This window comes from Meles meles, chromosome 4, assembly GCF_922984935.1.
Source record: "Meles meles chromosome 4, mMelMel3.1 paternal haplotype, whole genome shotgun sequence".
NCBI classification, from domain to species: Eukaryota; Metazoa; Chordata; class Mammalia; order Carnivora; family Mustelidae; genus Meles; species Meles meles.
The window spans coordinates 96,866,705-96,889,390 of NC_060069.1; the positions used below are offsets into that span (position 1 = coordinate 96,866,705).

General features: G+C 45.1%; 2 protein-coding genes across 6 annotated transcripts in view; both read right to left on the reverse strand.

Annotated features, from left to right (window-relative positions):
- PLA1A (phospholipase A1 member A) overlaps positions 1 to 13,784 on the reverse strand; it is a 40,115-nt gene extending 26,331 nt beyond the window's left edge. For 2 of the 3 annotated variants that reach the window (XM_046002376.1, XM_046002378.1), the window contains exons 1-2: positions 13,652 to 13,784; positions 691 to 866 (exon numbers count right to left, since the gene is read on the reverse strand). In XM_046002376.1, the coding sequence (XP_045858332.1) occupies positions 691 to 763 (73 nt within the window). In that variant the 5' untranslated portion in view covers positions 764 to 866; positions 13,652 to 13,784. Of the gene's footprint in view, positions 1 to 690; positions 867 to 5,546; positions 5,562 to 13,651 lie in introns of those variants that run through there. The other variant, XM_046002377.1, reaches the window with a different exon arrangement.
- Positions 9,937 to 17,671, reverse strand: ADPRH (ADP-ribosylarginine hydrolase). Of its 3 annotated transcripts, none has more exons than XM_046002383.1 (5): positions 17,547 to 17,671; positions 16,621 to 16,698; positions 14,610 to 14,935; positions 13,452 to 13,812; positions 9,937 to 11,784 (listed from the first exon to the last, which is right to left on the reverse strand). In XM_046002383.1, the coding sequence occupies exons 3-5, from the start codon at positions 14,920 to 14,922 to the stop codon at positions 11,370 to 11,372; spliced, it is 1,089 nt and encodes a 362-aa protein (XP_045858339.1). In that variant the 5' UTR covers positions 14,923 to 14,935; positions 16,621 to 16,698; positions 17,547 to 17,671; the 3' UTR covers positions 9,937 to 11,369. The 3 variants fall into 3 exon arrangements, with proteins under 3 accessions (XP_045858339.1, XP_045858336.1, XP_045858338.1); XM_046002380.1 differs by having other exon boundaries at positions 16,608 to 16,698; XM_046002382.1 differs by lacking the exon at positions 16,621 to 16,698 and having other exon boundaries at positions 17,547 to 17,628.
- Between the last annotated feature and the right edge of the window lie 5,015 nt (positions 17,672 to 22,686).

A 22,686-nucleotide genomic window follows, 5' to 3' on the forward strand; every position in this document is an offset into this window, starting at 1 on the left:
TTAGCAGGGACTCGCTATCGTCGTCCTACCAGGAAGGACAACAAACCTAAATTTGAGCTGTGTCAGTGGATTAGCAAGGACATCTACTGTTCTCAACGACAAAATTTCCATTAGTCTGAAAAAAAATTTTTTTTTAATTTTTAAAAAGATTTATTTATGTATTTGACAGAGACAGGGAGAGAGAGCACAAGCAGAGGGAGCTGGGGAGGGAGAAGCAGGCTCCCCGCTGAGCAGGGAGCCCTAGGTGGGGCTCAGTCCCAGGAGTCTAAGATCAGGACCTGAGCAGAAAGCAGACGCTTAAGCAACTGAGCCACCAGGGCGCCCCATGGAAAATTCAGATTTTAAAATTAAATATATCTTGGTACAGTGGATATTAATATGGGGAATGTAAATCATATTTTGGAAATAATAAAGTCTTATTTTCTTAGAGTTAATCCTGGCTTGTGCCAGGTGAAGAGGATTAATGCAACTTTCAGAGAAAAGAGTATAAGAACTAGGGGACTTGAGGGAGTGTCCTGGTTGCCATCAGTCCCATTATGATTGTAGGGTTTTTTCCTCCCTCTTCTAAATTCATCTCAAAGGAGGGCTTTTAGGGGACCTTCCAAAGGTTAGCACTGCATAAACAGGTGGCTTAAGAAATAGAACCACTGACAAAGAAATGCCACCCAATTATCCGAGCCCCAGAATTACCTGCACTTCCAACGCTAAGCCACAAAAGGAGCCCCCATGAGCAGAAGAGTCTCTTCCTGAGGCCTGGGGGCATCGCTGAGCTGCAAGTCTCAGAGCTGGGGTGAAGCCGAGTCTCTCAAAGTTTTGGACACCAAACACCCACTTGGGTCTCACTAATCATTAACTGGCCTCTTGACCTGTAAATGAAAAATGAACTCTCCTTATCTGCTTAAACTCCACAGTTTGTGGATTTCTTCTTCTCAACGAAAATAAATACACTTTTCTTTTTTTTTAAAGCAGGAGACGCTGAAACACATTGTCCTTCCTCTCTGAGCTAGACATCATCAGGAAATGATTTCCTGCACCTCTCCCACTTCCCATTGTAAAATGTTAGTAAAAACCAAGGCAGAAGTCTTTCATCTCTAGGTGGTGACAAAACCCTCATCGTACGGAGTCATCTGTGGAGATGTTTGTCTCCTTAGGAAGACTCTAAGCAACTCGAGGGAAAAGACCTTCTCCTTTCATTCTCCTTTCAGTTTTTGTTTTCGTTTTCTTGAGAGAGAGAGAACATGACTTGGGGGTGGGGGCAGTGGTTAGAGGCAGAGGGAGAGGGAGAAGCAGACCCCCCACCGAGCAGGGAGCCTGAAGCAGGGTCAGCCCCAGGACCCCAGAACCATGACCCGAGTCGAAGGCAGACGCCCAGCCCATGGAGCCACCGAGGCATCCTCCTTTCAGTTCTGAATCCCCACGGCCTAGAACAGAACTGAACTGCTGTGTTTAGTGTACATTTAACAGAAAGAGTAGAAGACTATGAAGTTTGCCTCTGAGAGTACTATCCTTTCGTAGACTCTTGGAGCTAGAAGTAAAGCCCGGCCTCTAAAAAGAGATGTTCACCTTCCTAAATTCGTGAATAAAGAAACCGAACAGTAGAGAAAGAAAGGGACCTATAGAAACTCTATTGTTAGAAGTGGCTAAGGGATCCTGGAACCAGGGCGCTTCCAGTGTGCCACACGGTCTCTCTGCCCAAAAGAGTAGCAGAAACCACAGAGAGCTAGTCTAGGCAGGTCAGAGGCAAGGGGAAGGCAAGGTACTTGCCCAGCACTCCTGAGATTGTAGCATGCTGCTAAGAGGCAGAGGGAACCTGCCAACAGGGCAGAAAGAAACCTCAGACAATCGGGGAGGTGAGTACGGCTTTAGAGCTAGAGATATTAGGTACCTTGCTCAAGGCCATGTAGTGTTGGGATAAGCTAACGCCAGCAGCCATGCTCTGAACCACTGTACCAGACACAAACAGCCCCCAAAGAGGCATTGGTGCCGCGCCTGTATGGCTGTGCCAGGCCTGCCCAGGCTGAGGGTAAACGGTTTTGGCAGGGCCAGCCCTGGCTTCCCCTCATGCACATGATCCCCCTGCTGGCACCAGGAAGGCAAGGAGCAACAAATAGGGCACAACCAAAGGCTGTTCTGATACCACAGACCACACTGGGTGTGCAAGTCCAGTTCCCCAGGGAGGATATGTCAAGATGGGACTAGATGTGAAAGAGATTTACTGGTGATAACACCTGTGAAGAATAAGGGGCGCTAAAAAAGTTAGAGACAGTGATGTAGGTCTGACACATGTGAAAGAGAGGGGGAAGGAAAGAGGAAGACATGAAAAAGTCTTGCACTGCCTCATGGTTCCTGGAATGTTCTGGCAAGGGAAATGGGGAATCTTCAAGCTGAAGGTCCTCATTAACCATCATATAAGACCATCCTGTGTCTTATATGAATGAATCTGGATCAGCATCTCCATCCTGCTCCATCACTAGCTGGGGTCAGTCTCTGCACAAAGACGAGGGGAGATCCAGAAAGAGGGCAGCTGGGACCGCAGTCCATTAAGTTCCCCGTGGCAGCAGACTGAGGGCTACATTTTCACAGCCACTCATCCCACTCTGGAGCTAACATGTCATGCCAGTTACCCCAGTTCTCCCAGTTATCCTTGTAGGCGGCATTAACGCAGCTGAGGTTTAGACGGCACCTTCCCTTTCCCCCTTCATCATCTAGAACAGTGCTCTCCGGGTGGGGTTGGAGGCCTCCTGTGTGGGACCCCCTGACCGAGCATCATCCAGAGGACCTGAACTCAGAGCGCTAAAGTGAGAATCTCTGGGGTTGGGCCCAGGATTCCAGCATGCTCCTCACATGCTTGTACACATGCTAGAACCACAAGTTTTCTGTTCATTCTTATTACAGCCATCTCCATTTTACCAGGGAGGATACTAAAGCTCAAAGACTCTAGCAGTGTGGGGAGCACAGCTGGAAGGGACCAAGGAAGTGTGGGGGGGGCCTCCTGGAAAGTGAGGGGGCAGATTTTAGATGACGACGTCAGGAGACACTGAGAAACACCAATTATATTCAGTGTATAAGGTCTGTCTCCCCCAAGGAGAATGTCAGCCTCAGAACAAAATTCGGGTCTCATTTGTTCAATGAGGTTATCTCTAGAGCCTAGCGCAGTGCCTGCAACACAGCTGGTGCTCAGGATTCGCCAAGGGAAGGCATGGTACTTCTGGTAGAGTGTGCCCATCTGGAGAGGGCAGCAGCGAGGGGCCTGATCTGAGACAACACTTTGACCTACCATTGTCACACGCAGTCATGTGGCTTTCTTTGCTAAGGATTTGAGAACACGAGGAGGCAAGAAGAGACCAAGAACGGGTGTTCAGCATCCAGTGTTCATTGCTGAGCTCCCTATTGTGTGCTCAGTGCTTAGAACAGTGTCTGACATACAACTGGTACTCACTAAATATTTATTTGGGGGGAGAAAAAAGAGAGAGAGAGAGAAAGAGAGCTCGCCTGTGGCTCAGTCGGTTAAGCATCTGCCTGTGGCTCAGATCATGATCTTGGGGCCCTGGGATTGCATCCTGCATCAGGCTCTCTGCTTAGTAGGGAATCTGCTTCACCCTCTCCTTCTCCTCTGTACTCTCTGTCTCTCTCATAAATAAATAGATAAATAAATAAATAAATAAATACTCTTTAAAAAGAGAGAGAGAAGAAACAGAAAAAGGAAAATCTGGGGGGAAGAAGGGGAGGCCTCTAGGTTACCACCCTGGAGTCCACTGGATTCCCTTCAGCCCTCCCTTTCTGCCTGTTCCCAGCTCTTCCCACCTCCCTTGCCTGCTGTCAGGGCCCCTAGCTGACAGCTCCATAAGTGAATATGGCTTTATTTATTTGTGTGTGTGTATGTGTTTGCATGTGTGTCATGGAATCACCATGGGGATGGGGGCGTGGGCACATAAACTAGTATAATAACCAATATGAACTAATTCTAGGATATAATTCTAGGTCTCACCAGCTAGGGACTACAAAGCAAGGTCATATTAATTTTTAAAGTGTGTTTAACCCTCCATGGGTTCACCAACTCAGAAACTCTCCAAGCCCATTCTTTTGGGATTTCATGGAAGCTTCTTCACGTAGGCATGATCAATCATTAACTCCATTTTCAGCCCTTCTTCTTTCAAGAGAGTGGGGGGCAGGGCTGAAAAATCCAAGCTTCCAATCATGGCTTGGTCTTTCTGGTGACCAGCCCTCATCCAGGAGCCATCCGGGAACCCACTCAGAGTGACCTCATCAGAACATATCACACGCTTATCACCCAAGAAATTATAAGTGTTTCAGGAGCCCTGTGTCAGGAACTGAGGCCAAAGACCAACTATTAGAACTAAAGATGCTCCTAGCGATCTTCTAATGTAGGAAATTACAGTGGTTTCGGGAGTTTGGGGACAGGAACCAAGGGCAGAGACCAAGATACATATTTTCTATTATCTCACACCTAGTCTCTTCCTCACCACAGCCCTCAAGGTAGCCATTATTGATTCTGAAGTACATTAGCCCTCAACAACCTCAGGCCCGGAGGGGTAACTATCATGCCCAGGAGCAGAGCCAGGTCTTTCTGCAAAACACACAGAATGTGCTTTTTCTTAGGTTTAATTACCGTGTTCCTGCAAGAGGGAAAACATGCATGCCCTTGGAGGGAGCCTTCCTCCCAGCTTCCTGGATTCAGGGCTGGTGTGAAGTCAGGGACACCTGAAAGCACATCTCATCCCAAAATGTTGCCATCACTAGAGCAGTCTCCAGTAGACATCCTCCTGCTGGAGATTCATTTGTTTGCTGAAAGTCATGTTTCCCAATTTCACTCATTCAGTGTCACCTCCTCTATTCTTGCCATGTCCCCCTACCACCTGTGCTTACATGTTTTCCAGGTTTTCATTTAAATAAGGTTTCACGGGGCGCCTGGGTGGCTCAGTGGGTTAAGCCGCTGCCTTCGGCTCAGGTCATGATCTCAGGGTCCTGGGATCGAGTCCCGCATCGGGCTTTCTGCTCAGCAGGGAGCCTGCTTCCCTCTCTCTCTCTCTCTCTGCCTGCCTCTCTATCTACTTGTGATCTCTCTCTGTCAAATAAATAAATAAAATCTTTAAAAATAAATAAATAAATAAGGTTTCACAAATGGACTTTAGTCGGACAATTTGCATTAAAGAGAAGACAGGACTAGCCCCTGAAGTGGTCTGACAAGCAGACTGTGTGACCTCTGCCTGCTGGCATTAGCAATGGAAGATGGCTGCCCACATACCATCCAAAATGATGGGGAACCCTGGTTTGAAGCATGGCCCTCTATTCAAAGCACAAACCTCTATCCACAGCTCTTTAGCTCAGGAGAAACCATAGGGTTCTTTATTGGACACTGTCCCAATCTTCAGACAATCTCATTTTTGACTCACGTTCTTTGGATGGTAGATTTGAAAGTCCACAGGCACCAAATCCAGAGACCCTGAGAGCAGACACTTGCCCAAGACCATCCTGCCTGTACAGATGATGATACGGAAAAACTAAAGGTGAAGTAGGAACCTTACATGGAACTGGTGTAACCAAGCACAGTGTGGAGGGAGAAGTCCTGATCGCAGCACAGGCATCGGGTGGGGTGTCTTTGGTGTGAGAAGAGGAGGCTCTCTGAGGAGGGAAGTGATGTTGAGAGTGAAGATTCTGCCCATTTCACCGTCTGACCTGGCCTCCATTCTGCCCCTCCCTACCCCTGCACCCACATCCACATTTGAAGTCCTGCCTTCACCTCATGGTTATGGGAAGGTGAACAGAGGGCACAGGCTTCTGCCATCACCATATAACTCTTGGGGTTTCATTTTGGCCTTGCCTAAGGAAAACATTCTAACTACAGCTAACACTTGTGGTATGACAGGACTGAAGACACTGAAAGAGACTGAAAACCCCAGCTCCTTCTCGCCTAGATGTGTGACCTTGGACAGATGGCGGCTTCTCAGAGCCCAATTTCTTCACCTGTTAATGGGTTGTGCTGAACTACCTGACACAGGGTAGCTCTTTCTTCTCCTCTTTTTCCTTCTCCAAATGGAAAGAGTCTACCCTACACCCAGGTGTCACTTCTCTCAACCCCCAAACCCTAAGGATGAAAACTGATGCAAGTCTCCCCACTATGCCCTCTATGGATGATCCCTAGATTCCTAACCAGACCTCAGCAGCCATTCTTTGAGGAGCTGATTCAGTAGGCTGGTTGGATGTGAAATCATCAGGATCTCCATTCCTTCCCCCACTCTCTCAGTAGCTCTGTGGCTGTCTAAAAAAGATGCATGTTTACTCTGGAGAGGTAGAGAGGAGTAAATGGAGAATATGGGAGTGAAGAAGCTTGGAGAAGAGGGGATGAGCCCAGTGCTAATTTTTCACATCTTAAAAAAATATTGCCAAGACCTCAAGATAACATCTAGCAATCTTTGATAACAAAGAAAGCAAATGAAGCACTGTCATATAACGGGTTAAAAACATATCATTAATCCTGTAACAGTCACATGATCTTTTCTGTTTTAGTACACATGTATTAACTTAATAAGCATGATAAATTCTTTTGTGCATCAGATCGTTTTTTAATTTACTTTAACATGCATATAAAAACACCTGGGTGGCTCAGTTGGTTAAGCATCTGCCTTCAGCTCAGGTCATGATACCAGTGTTTTGGGATCCTGGGATTAAGCCCCACAGAACTCCTTGCTCAGGGGAACTCCCTCTTCCTGCTGCTCCCCTGCTTGGGCTCTCTCCCTCTCTCTGACAAATAGATAAAATCTTAAAAAAAAAAAAAAAAACACACATGCATATAATTAAGTTTATTAGCTCTTTCATCTGTTCATTCTCATCCTTCCTCCTTCTACACACACATACACACACGCACACATACATGCACACTAGCGCTCATAGTCAGGAGCAAAGGTGGAGACCATGAGTCAATGTAGGTGGATGGGCAGAGGTGGTAAGGGGAGTGTGCAATTGTTCTGTTTGCTCCTTTTTTCTCAGAGAGATAGCAAGCAAGGTTGCCAGTTGAGAGTAAAGTCTGAAGAGATTTTGAGGTTTGAGGAAAAAATGAGGCTGAAAATCTGAACTCTTTTTCAAGTTGTGCCTGTGATGAAAAGAGAGAATCTCAAAGCAAATATAGCAGGATCTCTAGAGTCTTTCTTTGGTGCCCCAGTTGTAGCTGAAGTTCTCCCAGGGAAATAACAAATGCTTAGTCGCTACCCTCTTACCACCCTCCCCTTACCTCCTCCACTGCATTCTCAAGGGACTGGAAGATTTGAAAAGACAAATCCCTGTAGGGTTTAGGAGGTAGCACCCACCTCCCCCAGCTGAAAACTATAGTGATTCGAATGAAAAAAAAAGAGTGTCAGCATTTGGCAGGGGTTCCCCCTTACCTTCTTAAAAGGGGAAGAGAGGTGGTGCTCTTTCTGATCCTCCACAACAAGCTTGTGAGGGAGGACCTACCCACTGAGACTGAAGATGACCACATCAAGGTCACATCAGCACCTGAGAGGGATGGGTGCAAATGTACGACAGCAGCAGGTGGGAAGCCTGCACTCCCACTGCTGGATGTGAGCAGGAAGGGCAAGTTTCCCCTGGGCTGAGTGGACTCCCCAGAAGACAGCGGTCTTGAGCGTTTCTTACCAGAGCTCCATTAGTGAGAAAGATCTCAGGATAATACTTGAGAGGAGCAAGGAGCCTAGAAGAGGGAGGGGAGGAATATCCCCATTTCTCCTCTAAGTTCTTTGGGCCCAGGACTAACAGTGGCGTGGAGGGAAGAGGGCATGACCCCAAAGTTGTAGAACTGATAAAACTGGACTGGGATTCCATTCCACTTCTGGGTATAAATCCAAAGGAAATCAGAGGCACCTGGGTGGCTCAGTCAATTAGGCATCTGCCTTCTGCTCAGGTCATGATCTGAGGGTGCTGGGATGGAGCCCCGTGCCAGTCTCCCTGCTCAGTGGGGAGTCTGCTCGTCCCTCTACCCCTCCCCCCACTTGTGCATGCTCTCTCAAATAAATGAAATCTTTAAAAACAAAGAAAATCCAAAGGAAATGAAAACAGGGTCTCAAAGGGTCTGCACTTCTGTGTTCACTGCAGCACTATCCACAATAGCCAAGAAAGGGAAACAACCTAAGTGTCAACAGATGAATGGATAAAGGTGTGGTATATACATAATATATACATACATACAATGGAATATCATCCAGCCCTGCGAAAGAAGGAAATCCAGCCATTTGCGACAACAGGGATGGACTTTAAGGCATTATGTGAAGTGAAACAGCCAGACAGAAAAAAAGACAATACTGCATGGTATCTCACTTACATGTGGAATCTCAAAAAAAAAAAAAAAAAGGTCAAACTCAAGGAAACAAAGTAGGAAAGTGGTTGTCAGGGGCTGGGAGGTGGGGGAACAGTGAGAGATTGGTCAAAGATGAAGATGAATGAGGTCTGAGGATCTGAGGTATAACAGGGTGACAACAGTTGATAACACTATACTGTAGAATTGAAATTTGCTGAGAGTAGAACTTAAATGTTCTCACCCCCCGTCAAAGATAAATGTGTGCAGTGATGGATATGGTCATTAACTAGATGGGGCGGAGTCTAGTCACAATGTATATGTACATCAAATCACCACGATGTACTTTAAATACCTTATAATTTTATGTCAATTATGCTTCAATAAAGCTGAAATTTTTTTAAAATACTGTACTGGGATCAATTGGGTTGGGTTTTTAATATGCTCCCCACTCCCCACCAAACACCAAAAACTACATGATCCGCAAAGGGACAGGAAAAGCAGCTTCAAAACGGTATACTGAAGGCAGTAATGGAGGAAATATAAAATCATTTCATGTTTTACTCACTAAATTCAGACAATTTACCAAACCGGGTACAGAAGTAAAACAGGTCATGCCTCAGATTTCACTTGTTAAAATTCTCCCCTGCTCTTTTCTATACTGTAGGTTTTAAGCATCCGCAGTATGCTCTCTGATTAGTGCTCAGAGAATTCTAGTGTTCCACCTTCAAAGTGCAGGCTCCCAACTACTGGGAAAAAGAAACCTCAGAGAGACAAAGGAGAAATGTTTCCTCTTTTCTTACATCTGCAGAAAAACACCCACTGTTCTGTGCTATAAAGTGAGATCTTATCAAGTGGGAAATGAAAAGCAGTTGTAGGGGTCTCCAACCTAATCTGCTCAGGAACCTTGTGTAAAAATGTACATACTGTGTGTTTTCTATGATTCTTAAACTAACCTCAGAATATTTATACAAAGGAGTCTTTTAAGATGTGGAAATTTAAGAAGTTATTACATTGCTCTGTGACCTGTAGCTGAGCACCCCTAAAAGTCAAAAACTTCAGTTGGTTGTCTTACTGAACAATCTGTTTTCATACTCGTAATATTTAAAACATGCTTGTTTGGGGCGCCTGGGTGGCTCAGTGGGTTAAAGCCTCTGCCTTCGGCTCAGGTCATGATCCCAGGGTCCTGGGATTGAGCCCCGCGTCGGGCTCTCTGCTCAGCAGGGAGCCTGCTTCTTCCTCTCTCTCTGCCTGCCTCTCTGCCTACTTGAGATCTCTGTCTGTCAAATAAATAAACTAAAAAAAAAAAAATCTTAAAACAAAAAAAAACCATGCTTGTTTTCTGAAATATTTAAATACATGAGTTTTTTGAGCCGGAAAATTAACTTTGGAATTCCCTTCTCCCTATATGTATATAAGACCTATATTTCCCACACCTCTGCTGGAATCCTGCTGCAAATATGGAGCTGAGAGCTTTGTCTCACTCATGTCGGTACAGGGGCATGGTTAAAGCATCAGACTTGCTATTTCTCCCAGCACATCACACGACACTCCCATCAACTGTGAAGTAGCAGGTGTCTGAAACAGACGTGGAACTGCATGTTGAAAGCATTCACATCCACACAATCTGACAAACTTCCAAAGTAGTATTTATTGAATGTCTCTCGTGGGCCAGGCAGGGAGGCCACAAAGAGGACAATTCCTCACAAGGAACCTGAGATTGTCCTCAGAAGACACCCAACGACCACACAACAGGATCAGTGTGGTGACAGGGCTGGAGACAGAGGGCTGTGGGCATAAGAGGAGAAAGTGGCCAAGTCCCTGAACAATCAGAGCAGGTTTCACCTAGAAGGTTCTATCTGAGCTGGGGCTTGAAGGATGAGTAAGAATCTACCAGGTGAAAAAGGAGAGGGAAGAGCATCAAGAAATGAGGAAAGGGGGTGCGCATTCACTGGACTGTGGGTAGAAGTTCAGCATGGCTGATCTGTTATTTGTAAAGAGAACTCTGGAGGGCAAGGAGGGAGACAAGAATGGAGTTAAGGCACCAGGCAGGTTAATTAACAACATTCACTTCATATATACGAATTCAGTACCTCCCATGTTCGCAGGCACTGTGCTAGGTTGTGTCTGGAGGAGAATAAAGACAAGCAGATGGACAACGAAACCAGCAACACGTGAAGTGTCACGGCCAGTGACGTACAGAGCACACCTAGAAGTGGCACCTCCCATACCTGAGTAGCCTGGACTGTGGAAATCCAGCTGAGAGATGGATGGTGCAGAAGGGTAAAACAGGTAGTACATGTGAAGGATACTGAGGTAGAACCACCTGGCAGAGATGCTGTGGGAACCCCACATTATCACCCTCACTGTTCCCATGCACTGTATGCTGCTGCAAGCACCTGAGTCTTTGCCTAAAGACAGCTGGGTGTGGCCCGCACAAGAGGCCCGCTGAGAAGTGCCAGGAAGTGAGCATCCCCAGGAAAGGTCCTCAACCACTGTCAGATGGAGGGGGGTGGATAAACACTTCAGTTTGCTTGCTCCTCAGGTGCGGCACTTCTGAGCCATGGCTTACCCGGAGAACCCAGATGGACTAACTCTCACTGCCCCCAGTGGTAACATGCTCAGTAATGTACCTTGTGGCCTCCCTGCCCTCCTTGTCTCACTTCCCCATTCTCCTATCACTTCCTGGAGTCACCTCCCCAGTAAATGACTTGTACTTAAATCCTTGTCTGAGAGTCCACCTTTGGGGAACTCAACCTGAAACAAACAGAAAAAACTTAGTCAAAGTTTAGATGATGAACATGAAGACTCAAGTGTGAGGCTTGGAGACTTCTACCTTGGGGAGACGCTGACCCTGTCAATGGAGACAAGGATTCTTTAGGATGGAAAGAGGGTCAGATTTGGGCAGGATAGGGTGAGTTTGGAAAAATAAGCTTCAGGTGCTCAAGGGACATGTCATCTCAAAACTCCTAGAGTATAAGGTTAAAACTCTTGACCTGGGAAAAAGTGAAAAGAAACTGGACCACACAAGATGGGAAAAAACAAGAGATGACATCACATCTCACTAAAGGGCAATTACAGTGTCTTCCTTTGAGCCCAGAGCATACAGAGCCCTGGCTGTCTTCTCCAGCCGGTTTCTGTATTCCAGTTTCTCATAGTTGGAGGGGCTCACTCCTTTCAGACCATACATAACTCCCCACCAGCAGCCAGCAATAGCAGCAGTAGAATCGCTGTCTCCCCCGTGGAAAAAGGCTCGGTGGGCAAGCTCCTTCCAGGAGTCTCCCGCAGCCAAGATGGCATCGTAGGCAATCATGGGGGCGTCATGGCCACTGCTGCCACCCCAGCCAGAGTAGCTCATGGAGGTATAGAACTGATCCCTCTCCTTGACATCAAAGGGCTTGGGGAAGATAGGGGCTGACTTGCCATCCAAAATCCCTCTAAGTTTTAGGTATTTTTCCCATTGGTCTTGAAAGTAGGACCTGTAGGAAGGAAAAATTCTACAGTCAATTGAAAAAATAAATTTGAGAGCCATAAAGAAAGGTACCAGATAGATGTGGGAAGAAGGAGAATTCCAAGATGACTTCAACTTCTTGTACTAATATCAAAATTGTATTAAAAACTCAAAATGAGTTCCAAGTACCATTTGTTCAATAAACTTTTGCCAAAGATTAATATAAACAAGGCACTGATACCTGCTGCTAAATAAAATAGGAAGTTAAAGGTGAGAAATGAAGGTCTATTTTTCCTGAATTGAGAATAGTGTCAAATATCACCTTCCAAAGATAAAACTTACTTGTTTTACTTTATTTTTTTCTTTCTTTTTTTTTTAAAGATTTTATTTATTTGACAGACAGAGATCACAAGTAGGCAGAGAGGCAGGCAGAGACAGAGAGAGAAAGGGAAGCAGACTCCCTGCTGAGCAGTGAGCCCAATGTGTGGGTCCTGAATTCACAACCCTGAAATCAAGACTGAAACTGAGACCAAGAGTTGGAAGTTCAACCAACTGAGCCCCCCAGAGAGCACTTCATTTTTTTTTTTTAATTTTATTTGACAGAGAGAGAGAGAAAGAGCGAGCACACAAGCAGGTGGAGTGGCAGGGAGAGGGAGAAGCACTCCCCACGGAGCAGGGAGTCTGACACAGGGCTCGATCCCAGGACCCTGAGATCATGACCTGAGGTGAAGGCAGACGCTTACCTGACTGAGCCACCCAGGCACCTGCTTTGTTTTCTTAATAAAACTTGTATATATTTAAGGCATGCAAGATGATATAATAGATACGTAGTAAAAAGGTTACTATAGTCAGCCTAATTAACACATCATCTCCTTATATACTTATATCGGTTTTTTTCAAGATAGAACTTTGGAACATCACAACCACAGGTAATTTCAGTAGAAAGCTTCTGGACCTCTTTATTCTAAGGAAGGTGATGTGACGTCAACTCACCAAAAAGGGAAACTGTGGCTTTACTACTTGTAACTAGCTAGTGAAAAAAACCTATCTCTTGGGCACTGTAGCCAAGGATTTCAAAATACTGTGTGTCATGACAACATTGAAGATATGGGTTCTAGGAAATAAGCAGGAAAGTTCATAGTAGTATGAACTTAGTAGTATAGGATAACCACAAAACCAATAGAAGGCTGGAATACAGAACAGGATCCCTACACAGCAGGGAAGCCCTGCAGGTGGACTACTCATTGAGGTCTTCACTGGATACTTGGTGGCAACCATTTCTACCACTGAACTTGAAACCCTTTAGCAGGTGGCAGGGGGAGGGGCAGTGCTGGATGCAGCAGATAACAAAAGTAGATGGTGAAAACCAGGATGGTTGCTTTGATCTATGAATTCTAAGTGCCCATGTGCATGCACGTGTACACTCAGACTCAGTCTTTTTTTTTTTTTTTTTTTTTTTAAGAGTTTATTTATTTGTTTTAGATAGAGCACATGAGAAAGAGAGCATGGGGGCAGGGGCAGAAGGAGAGGGAGAAGCAGGCTCCCCACTGAGCAAGGAGCCTGATGTGGGGCTCGGTCCCAGGACCCTGAGACCAGAACTGAACCAAAGGCAGACACTTAAGCAAATGAGCCACCCAGGTGCCCCCCACCGCCCCGGGTTCATTTTCCGGCAGGAGCTTGCACCTACCAACTTACCAGTGTTGAAGGTTCTTCTCTAAAAAGTAGCCTGATTGGATAATGTACTTTTTAGCTTCTGGTAGCACCTCCATCAGTTCTTTTCCCCACTGCCTGGGAGGCTTGCCATTCACAGCATAGGCTGTAAAAAGAGCAGAAACAAGGGCTCCCAGGTAGCCTGTAGGGTGGTGGTGGGTCATCCTGCCGCTCTCGATGCTCACCTGGATCAGCGTGTCCAGCTGGCTGCAGTGAGGGAATCGGAGGCCGATGCACATGGCACGCATAGCAGCCCCGCAGCCACCCTCATGGCTGTTAAAGGGAATCCTCCAGCCATTGGCCTCATCCGGCTTCAGCAGCAAGGCATTCTGCACTGAAGCACCCCCTGGCAAGAGTCAGGGAGAGCGAAGGCTCAGTGTAACCGAAGCAAAAGCCCCCAGAGGAGGAAAGAACCAAGTTCGATCTCTAAGTTTCTCTGATGGAAAGGTAAATCCCCCCAAATATGATGAATGCCCCCCAACTCCAAATCCCAAGCCAACACTTTTCCTAACTTTCCATATAATCTCTAGCACGAGAAGACTGATGACATAAGGACCAGATTCACAGAGTCTTGGAATCTCTATCAGTTATTACTGAGACATCACAGTAACTCAAAAAGGTAGGCTTAACATACAAGACTTTTCTTAAATGACTAAGCTAAGGCTCAGAGCTTAAGAACCTTCTTAAGGCTCAAAAATCACTTCACCAGCTAGCTAGTGACTCCATCAAAACCATCAGACTCCAAGCCCAAGCCCTTAGAGAACCCAATGAAAACCTGACCACAGGAGATCCTGAATGCCAGAAACAGGCTGAGAGATGGAATACCAGGCTGGGAAAAGGAGCAACGGGTTCAGAGCAACAACGTGCCTTTGGGTACCCTATGTATTTTGTAAGCCTCATTTTTTTACTTAATATGTATCTTTTTTTATCAGTCAACATTTATCTGCATAATTTTAAATAGCTGTGAATGCATCACCATAAATAAATAAATCAGAGAACATTTAGGTTGTTTCTATTTTTATCACAACTACAAAAAAACAACTGTCTCCTTGATATTGAAATCTCAGTCAACATTTTTAATGAGTGCCTTGGGCCGGCTGTATTCTCCTCCACCTGCCGGTGACCTCCACTGGCTGCACTTACCTGGTGCACGGCCATCCATGTCTTCCATGCAGTCTTGGTAATGCTTAGCAAGTAGGGAATACAGGTGAGCCAAATCCAAGACCTTGCCGGCTTCCACAAGAGCGTCTGCCGTGGCCAGGTGCATCACTGTGTCATCGCTGACCCTCCACCTCTCCACATCTATGGCGTCCAAACCACCAAGCTGGGCCAGCTGCCGGTGAATCTTTTCCCCATCCCGGAGAAACTCCCACTTCCCGTTGAAGTACCCCAAGGCATCTCCAGCTGCACTCAGCACCATGGCAGCCACATACCTCTCCATCAGTCCTTCACACATGGTGAGGCTGTCCCTGTGGGAATATTAAGATACACAGAAGATGAGGAAAAGGAAGAATCAGAAAAAATAATGGCCCTATCTACATGTTACTGAACACTCACTACCTGTAGGCATTGTATTAAGTGCATCTCATTCAATTCTCACAACTGCTCTAGAAGCAATGTATTAGACCCATTTTAGAGGTGAGTACATTGAGGATCACCAAGAGAATGCAGTATGAGAAATGTGATGTGCCTTGTCTTAGGTCATGGAGCTAATAAGTGGCAGGGCTGGGATTACAGCTTAGGTCCATCTGGCTTCACAGCCAACGATTTAATTTTTTAAAAATTAAAAAAAATTTTTTAATTTTTTATTATGTTCTGTTAGTCATCGTATAGTACATTGTTAGTTTTTGATGTAGTGTTCCGTGATTCACTGTTTGCATATAAAACTCAGTACTCCATGCAATACATACGCTCCTTAATACCCATCACTGGGCTAACACATCCCCCCACTGCCCTCCCCTCTAAAACCTTCAGTTTGCTTCTCGGAGTCCATAGTCTCTCATGGTTCATCTTCCTCTCCGACCCCCCTCCTTTGTTTTCCCTTCCTTTTCCTAATATCCTCCATGCTATTCCTTATGTTCACAAATAAGTGAAACCACATGATAATTGACTCTCTCTGCTTGACTTGTTTCACTCAGCATAATCTCCTCCAGTCCCATCCGTGTTGATGCAAAAGTTGGGTATTCATCCTTTCTGATGGCTGAGTAATATTCCATTGTATATATGGACCACATCTTCTCTATCTATTCGTCTGTTGAAGGGCATCTGGGCTCTTTCCAGAGTTTGGCTATTGTGGACATTGCTGCTATGAACACTGGGGTGCAAATGGCCCTTCTTTTCACTACATCTTTGGGGTATCTTTGGGGTAAATATCCAGTCGTGCAATTGCTGGGCCACAGGGTTCCACAGCCAACGATTTTAACTATGACTCCATCTTTGCCTCTCTGTGAGTGGCAAGGCCCTTAAATTCTACAAGTCAAACCAAGCTTGTCATTTTCTTTTTCACTGGGATTTGGCCTGGTGTATCCCTCCTTTATTAATTGGTAGTACCTTCCATTGGTGTCACAATGCACAGTTTGTAAAGTACCTGCACTTTGTATCTCAGTAGTAGGCCAGGACGACAATATGCATTTTGCAGATAAGAAAACTGAGGCTCAGAAAGGGTAAATTCAGACACCCACTGATGGAGGCACTGAGACCCAAATCTTCTGAGTCCAGGCCACTCCTTCTCAGCACAGATCTACTTACCCTGGGCAACCTCTTTGCACCTCAGCCTCTACATCTCTAAAATGGTGACAAAATACTAACAACCTCATTGGTTTGCTGTGAGAAGTAAATTAATTTTGTAAAGCTCTTAGAACAGTGCTTAACTCATTCATACTTAACTAGGGGAAAAGATTTTTCTGTTATTGAACTAGAATCTTTCTCCCCACAACCTTCCTTTCAACAGCAGTATTTTAATTTTGTCTTTCCGCTTAATGATTTGGCTTCCAGAGTCTTGGGATCTCACCTAATATTCCCTCGACAAATCTAGTCCCTGGTGAGCGAGGTACCATATGCGCATTTCCAGTATTCATTGTGCCCTATTGCCTGCAGCATTCATGTTCAAAGCCCTCCACCATCTACCCGAAATCTACCCACCTACTTCACTCACAGGGACCAGGCACTTTTAAACGCCTGGCTGCAGGTGGGCTGCACTTCTGTGGGCCAGGGAGGGCCGGCTGACAAGCACCTGGAGAAGAGTAAATGGTGAAGACAGGCTGAGCTTACCCAACAGGACTTACTGACCTTGCTGAGTTTCTTGACTCATAAAGGATATTTGTAAAACGTTATTTACATATTTTATTATTTACAAACAATGCCTAGGAACTGGAGTTCTGGGCTACTACACCTGGCTCTGCCAAGAATCAGGTGTATGACTGGACAAGCCACGCACTCTGGACCTTGATTTTCCGGTCTATAAACAGGAGAGTGGGGCTCCCATCTTGGGCTCCTGAGACCTTCGGAGACCGGCTTAGTTGGCTTTTAAGGACCAACTTTTAAGCCCCTGCCTCCCTCCCCCAAGGTCCCCAGATTCTATTCTGCCATTCCTTCTGGCTCTACCCAAAAGTGTGTTTTTGGGAGTTGCAAGCAGGGGAGAGGGACGATGACCATCTCTTTCCTTGGAAATTCTCTTTTAACATTTACACGTACTGCTCTCAGCCTTCCGCTTTCAGAACACCATTATCGCTTAAACTGCTCTTCTACCTTTCACATTCTTGGCCCCGAACTATCTATTCAAATTCAAAACTTCAAAACTAAGCTTTGGGCAGAAGCTTCCCGACAGTCCTCCTTCCCACCACCCCCTCCTTTTTTTTTCTTTTTTGGTGGTAGTGATGAGGAAACACGCCTGGGCAGAGGGCTGCGTGGGTGGGCGCCTGGTCACCACCCGGTAGACACAAGCGCGCTGGGGACGCGGGGCTGAACGCGCGGGTCTCTGGGGGAGGCGAAGGTGCGCGCGGGGACAGGGCCAAGGAGAGTCAGGGGAAAGAAGAGCAGGCGGGACTCACGCCATGCCCGCAGGGCGGCGGGTACAAGTACCTGATAGTCTGTTCTGGAGCTCGCGCGAGACGAGGGCGGGGCCGAGCGCCGGAGGTTCAGGGTGCGCGGAGAGGGCCGCTTCCGGTGTGTGGAGGCGCAGAATGACCTCACCGCGTGCTTAGCGCACAGGGAAGGGGCGGAGCCGCGCAGCCGCGTTCGGGGGCCCAGGTTAGCCGGAAAGTGGACGGGTAGGGGGCTGAATTCATTCCCGGCAGTGGCGTTCCCTTTTGAGCCCCGCTGGGGGCCACGGGAAGAGTGTCACCAGGTACCTGGTCTGGCCACGGCGCAGCGCAGCCTCTAGCATCTCGGAATGTCGCGGTTCAGAGAACCGGACTCTCGGACTGAGTGACGATGATTCACCTGTAGGTGAATGCCTTGGGGGCCTCTCCTCTGTCGAGCTTTTGTGGGTTATCGTGAGCCAGGGTGTGGCCAAATACTGGGGAAAGGGTCTTGAGTGCAAGGCCTTTGTTGGAACTCCCTCCCATAAAATGGGAAAATAATAGCACCTACTTCTAATGGTGGTTGTAAGGATTAAGTTAATTTTAACTCATTTATTTTGTAGCAGTTTGGAATTTTTGCATCCTGATAGTAAATAAAAGCAAAGACAAACTAACAGTATTTTTGTTTGGATAAATTATGTTACCCTTGAAAAGAATTAGAATCATCATATGGAAGTATTCTATATACTTGTACAAAATTTTAATTTGCTATGCCTATTTTTCTGGCTGTAATTATCCAGACTTGGCCTGCGAGTTTTGTTTTTATTTTTAATTGAGAGGCAAATGCACTCCTTTGGTGTTCTGTTCATGAGTTTTAATAAACATATATACCTGAGTAGTCATAATCAAGATACAGAATATTTTCATTACTCCAGAATATTCTCTTGTGCCCTTTTCCAGGCAAACCCACACCTCCACCTTCAACCTTAGCCAAAGTGATTTTTAATTGTTTACAAAAATCAAATCACTGCCAGCCTCTGAGGATGTAGTCAAAGTTCCTGGTGAGGGATGTTTTTAATAAGCATTCCTATAAAACTCATAACTGTTTCAGTTTAAAATGTCTGTTGAGGATATTGTTCATATCACATAGTGCTCTTTCTACAAGAATCCTTGGAAAAAGTGTTAATTTGGCTTGAATATAAATAATAACTAGGGTTGTTCGTAGCCATTGGTTTCCTCTTACTTTATGCTGCCTGTTAACCTTGCTATCACTTAGACTCCTGACTCATTCATGCTATTGAAAGGCTACAGATAGAAGTTTGTGCAGGACCTCTGAGCCATAAACAGTGTCGTCATCCTTCACCACCTTGTTTTACCGATTCCCATATTTATGAGCCTCCATCCCCCACTGAAAGCACATTTTTTTACTGTGGTTGGTTTATCTACTGCCCAGTGCATAAGGCCAACCAATAGCTCTGCCTTTACTTGGGAAGAACAACCAATACACCTGAACAGTAATGCCCTAGGGTTTTCCTGAAACCCCTTCTTACTACTCACAAACCTTAAAGGCTGATCTAGATGATACAAAATTTCCTGGAGGTTCTGCCTTATTACAATACGTAGATGACTTCCTTCTCTGGTCTCTTTCCCAGCCTCTTCACAGGTGAACAGCATTCATCTGGTAAAACGTTTAGCTTTAAAGGGACATGAAGTCTCTTAAAAAAAAAAAAAAATTGTGCTTTTTTCAAATTCAGGTTTGCTATCTAGGGCACCTGATTTTGGAACAAGGACCTCATTTAGATCCAAATAGGGTTCATGGCACCTTGAATTTCCCAAAACTCAAAACTAAGTACCAACTATGAGGGTTTGGGGGGATTAGCTAGCTACTGATTGTGGAAATTGTCCAAATCTCTCTATTATGGCCCATCCCATAGATGTTTTACTAAAAAAACTACAAACGTGACCATATTATTTAGGAAGATCAAGATGACTTAGCCTTTAAAGCCTTAAAGGAAAAAAATAAATAAATAAAGCCTTAAAGGAAAGCTTAATAAATCCCTCTGCCCTTGGATATTGCGATGATCAACTTCTCTTTTTCCTTTTTGTACATTAAAAATAAAGGAATGCTCTTACGGTACTCACCCAAAAACATGGGGACCACATTTACCCAAAGGGTGTGTATCATAGCCAACAACTAGACCCTACTGTACAAGAGTACCCTCCCTGGTCTCAGACCATTCCTCCCACAGTCCTTTTAGTGAAGGCCACTGAAGAAATAATCATGAGATTCCCACCCCCCCCACAACTATTCTTGCACTCCATGTGGTAGAAGCCTTTCTAAATGCTGACCCTATTCAATACCTTTCATCTGGTTGCCTCACCTATAAAATCTTCTTGCTAACCACTTCTCAGATTCTTCCTCACTGTAATAAGTTTAACCCTGTGATTCTTCTCCCTCCACGGACAAAACCTCTCACTACTGCTTACTACTGACAAACCACGTTCTGATTCCCGTAATGACTTACAGGAAATTGCTTTATCATGCCGACTTTCCATGGTTTACTGATGTTTCTTATTTAAAAGGTAAAAATGATATATTTTGTGCAAGCTATACAGCTTCAACTCTTTGATATTCTTGAGGTGGTACCTTTGCCTTTGGCTACCTCATCCCAACAGGCCAAATTGTATGCTCTCACTCAGGCCTACATTTAGCCAAGGATCCATATCCGTACTGACAGGAGCTATTCCTTTGGAGTAGCTTATGACTTTGGAATGCTATGGAAACAGCAAGGCTTCCATACTTCCAACTAAGATAAAACTTAAAATGGTTCTTACCTTCAAAAAGCCATATAATTAGATACCATACTTCTACGGCCACATTGGTGATTTTTCAGGTCCCTGGGCATTCCAAACACCTCACTCATGTTTCCACAAGAACACTGCACTCAGAAGAACGAACATCCATGCCTCTGTCATGGTCCATAGAAATGTTCCCCCAATGATAATCGAGAAAAATTTACTAGAGATGCTCAAAAATTGGCCCCAGGAAAGGGAAAACAAAACTGGAAACCTCATAACCGTTGGTTCAATAAAAAGAGAACTTTGGTTTGGCCCAAATAGAAACCCAGTCCTACCAGAGTCCAGAAAACTCCCATTACTGACTACTGCTGTACATGCATTGAATCACTGGTTCACTGATAAGATCATAACTCTTATGAACCTAGACTGGTGGGGAAATAACAACAGAACTGCAGAAAGTGCCTATTTTCTTGCCCCACCTGCCCAAAATACAACCTAGAGAAACACAAAATACAACCACCATGCCTGGACACTTTAAATTCCCCAATGGGCCATTCGAGGTTTGGCAAATGGATTTCATTCAGCTTTTCCCACCTCAGGGATAAAATTATGTTTTAGTCATGGTTTGTATGTTTTCTCACTGGACTGAAGCTTTTTCCCTGTATGCAGGCTACTGTGTCTTCTATGGCTAAAATCCTATTAGAAAATATTATACCTCCTTGGTAAGCCCCCTCAAACTTCATAGTGACTGGGAAACTCACTTCACTGGTCAAGTACTTGGCAACTCCTTTATGTGAGCAGGTTTTATAATGGCCCCTATACTTGGGCAGGTCACTGTCTTGACAGCTGGAGGCTGAAAGGGCAATGTGCTCTTCCTGTATTTACTATTCTGTTTTCTTTTCCTAACAAGTCAGAAGCCTACCACTAAATCCCCATGGCCATCTTAAACAGAAACTTCTAGGAGGCATACAGGACTCTGGGTTTGTCGGGGAAGAGATGATCAGGAATTTCTCCCTAATACTGGGAGAGTTAGTCAACCACAGCCAAGACAATAGCAGCCCAAAACTAATCACTTGACTTGCTGCCTAAAGTAGTTTTGGATAATTGAATAGCCCTCGGTTATTTACTCGCTGAACAAGGAGGTGTTTGAATAGGCAATACCACCTGTCCTATATGGATAAATTCTTCTGGGGTATTAGACCCCCCAATCGCACAAAAATAGGGAACAAGCACATTGGGTACAATAAATTTCATGTAATGATCTGTGGTCCTTTGGCCTCTTTCTCTGGTTACCTTCAGCTCTGGGCTCCTGGTTTAGAGCCATCACACAAACTGGATTTGTCCCATTACTTTTAATTTCATTTTGTATAATCATTTTTAAACTTTTTACCTATTGCCTGTCAAACCTTTGTAGAAGCAGCATGCCAAATAGGGAGGTGCTAACTCAACACTTCAAGATGATCTCCACTGGTTATTTACAACCCTGGTAATATGTAAACTTCAGATGGAAAGTGCCTGAGAGTTCTCCCTCCTACCCTTCCTTGTTACTCAGGTGTGACCTCAATGTTTTCCAGCCTGTGCACTTTGCCTCTGACATGGGTCATGACAACCAGGGAAGGTCCTTCCTGGCACCAAAGGACAAAACCTCTAAATGCAGAAAACCTGACTCCTGATCAGTGATGTTTTCAAGGGAGCATCTTGAACAGAAGGGGGAAATGTGAAAATGAATAAAAGAAGGCTTTGTTCACAACAGAGTCAGGCAGCTCTGAAGAAGGACGCTCTCATGCATGTACCATGCATTGCAGTTTATTTTATATACGCTTACAGGAAGAAGCTTACTTTACACAACAGCAGGAAAAGTGAAGATTTTCCCTTTGCCCAGCAACAACCCAGCGAGTGAGAAACTGTCACATCTCAACCACTGAGAAGTAGCCACACCCTGATCTCTGGCTTTCCTCCCATAAACTTTCATTCAAAACTACCCCACCCAGCTTTCTCCATTCCTCTATAAAAGCAGACCCCTCTCACTTGTTCTCTGGATCTTGACTATGTTTTACTGGAGTTTACGTGCCCCAAATTGCATTTCCTCTGCTATTCCTGCATAAACTCATTTTGCTGCTAAAATAATTGGCTATTTTATTTTTAAGGCTAACCTACTGACACTTTTTTCTCCTTGGTCAAAGATTAGAAAATATTTCTGGGACATCAAGGACATGGTCATGCAAACCGAGAAAACAATTTGTCAGTTAGCTCCAAATACCTGCAAATAACCATTACCATTTCCCTACCCCCCTCACCATCCCCCGCACTCACCGGCTTAAATAATAAAGACACTTATTATCTTATATAACAAAATGTCTAGACATGTCTAGATTAGCTTACAAAAAAAAAATCTTAGAAAT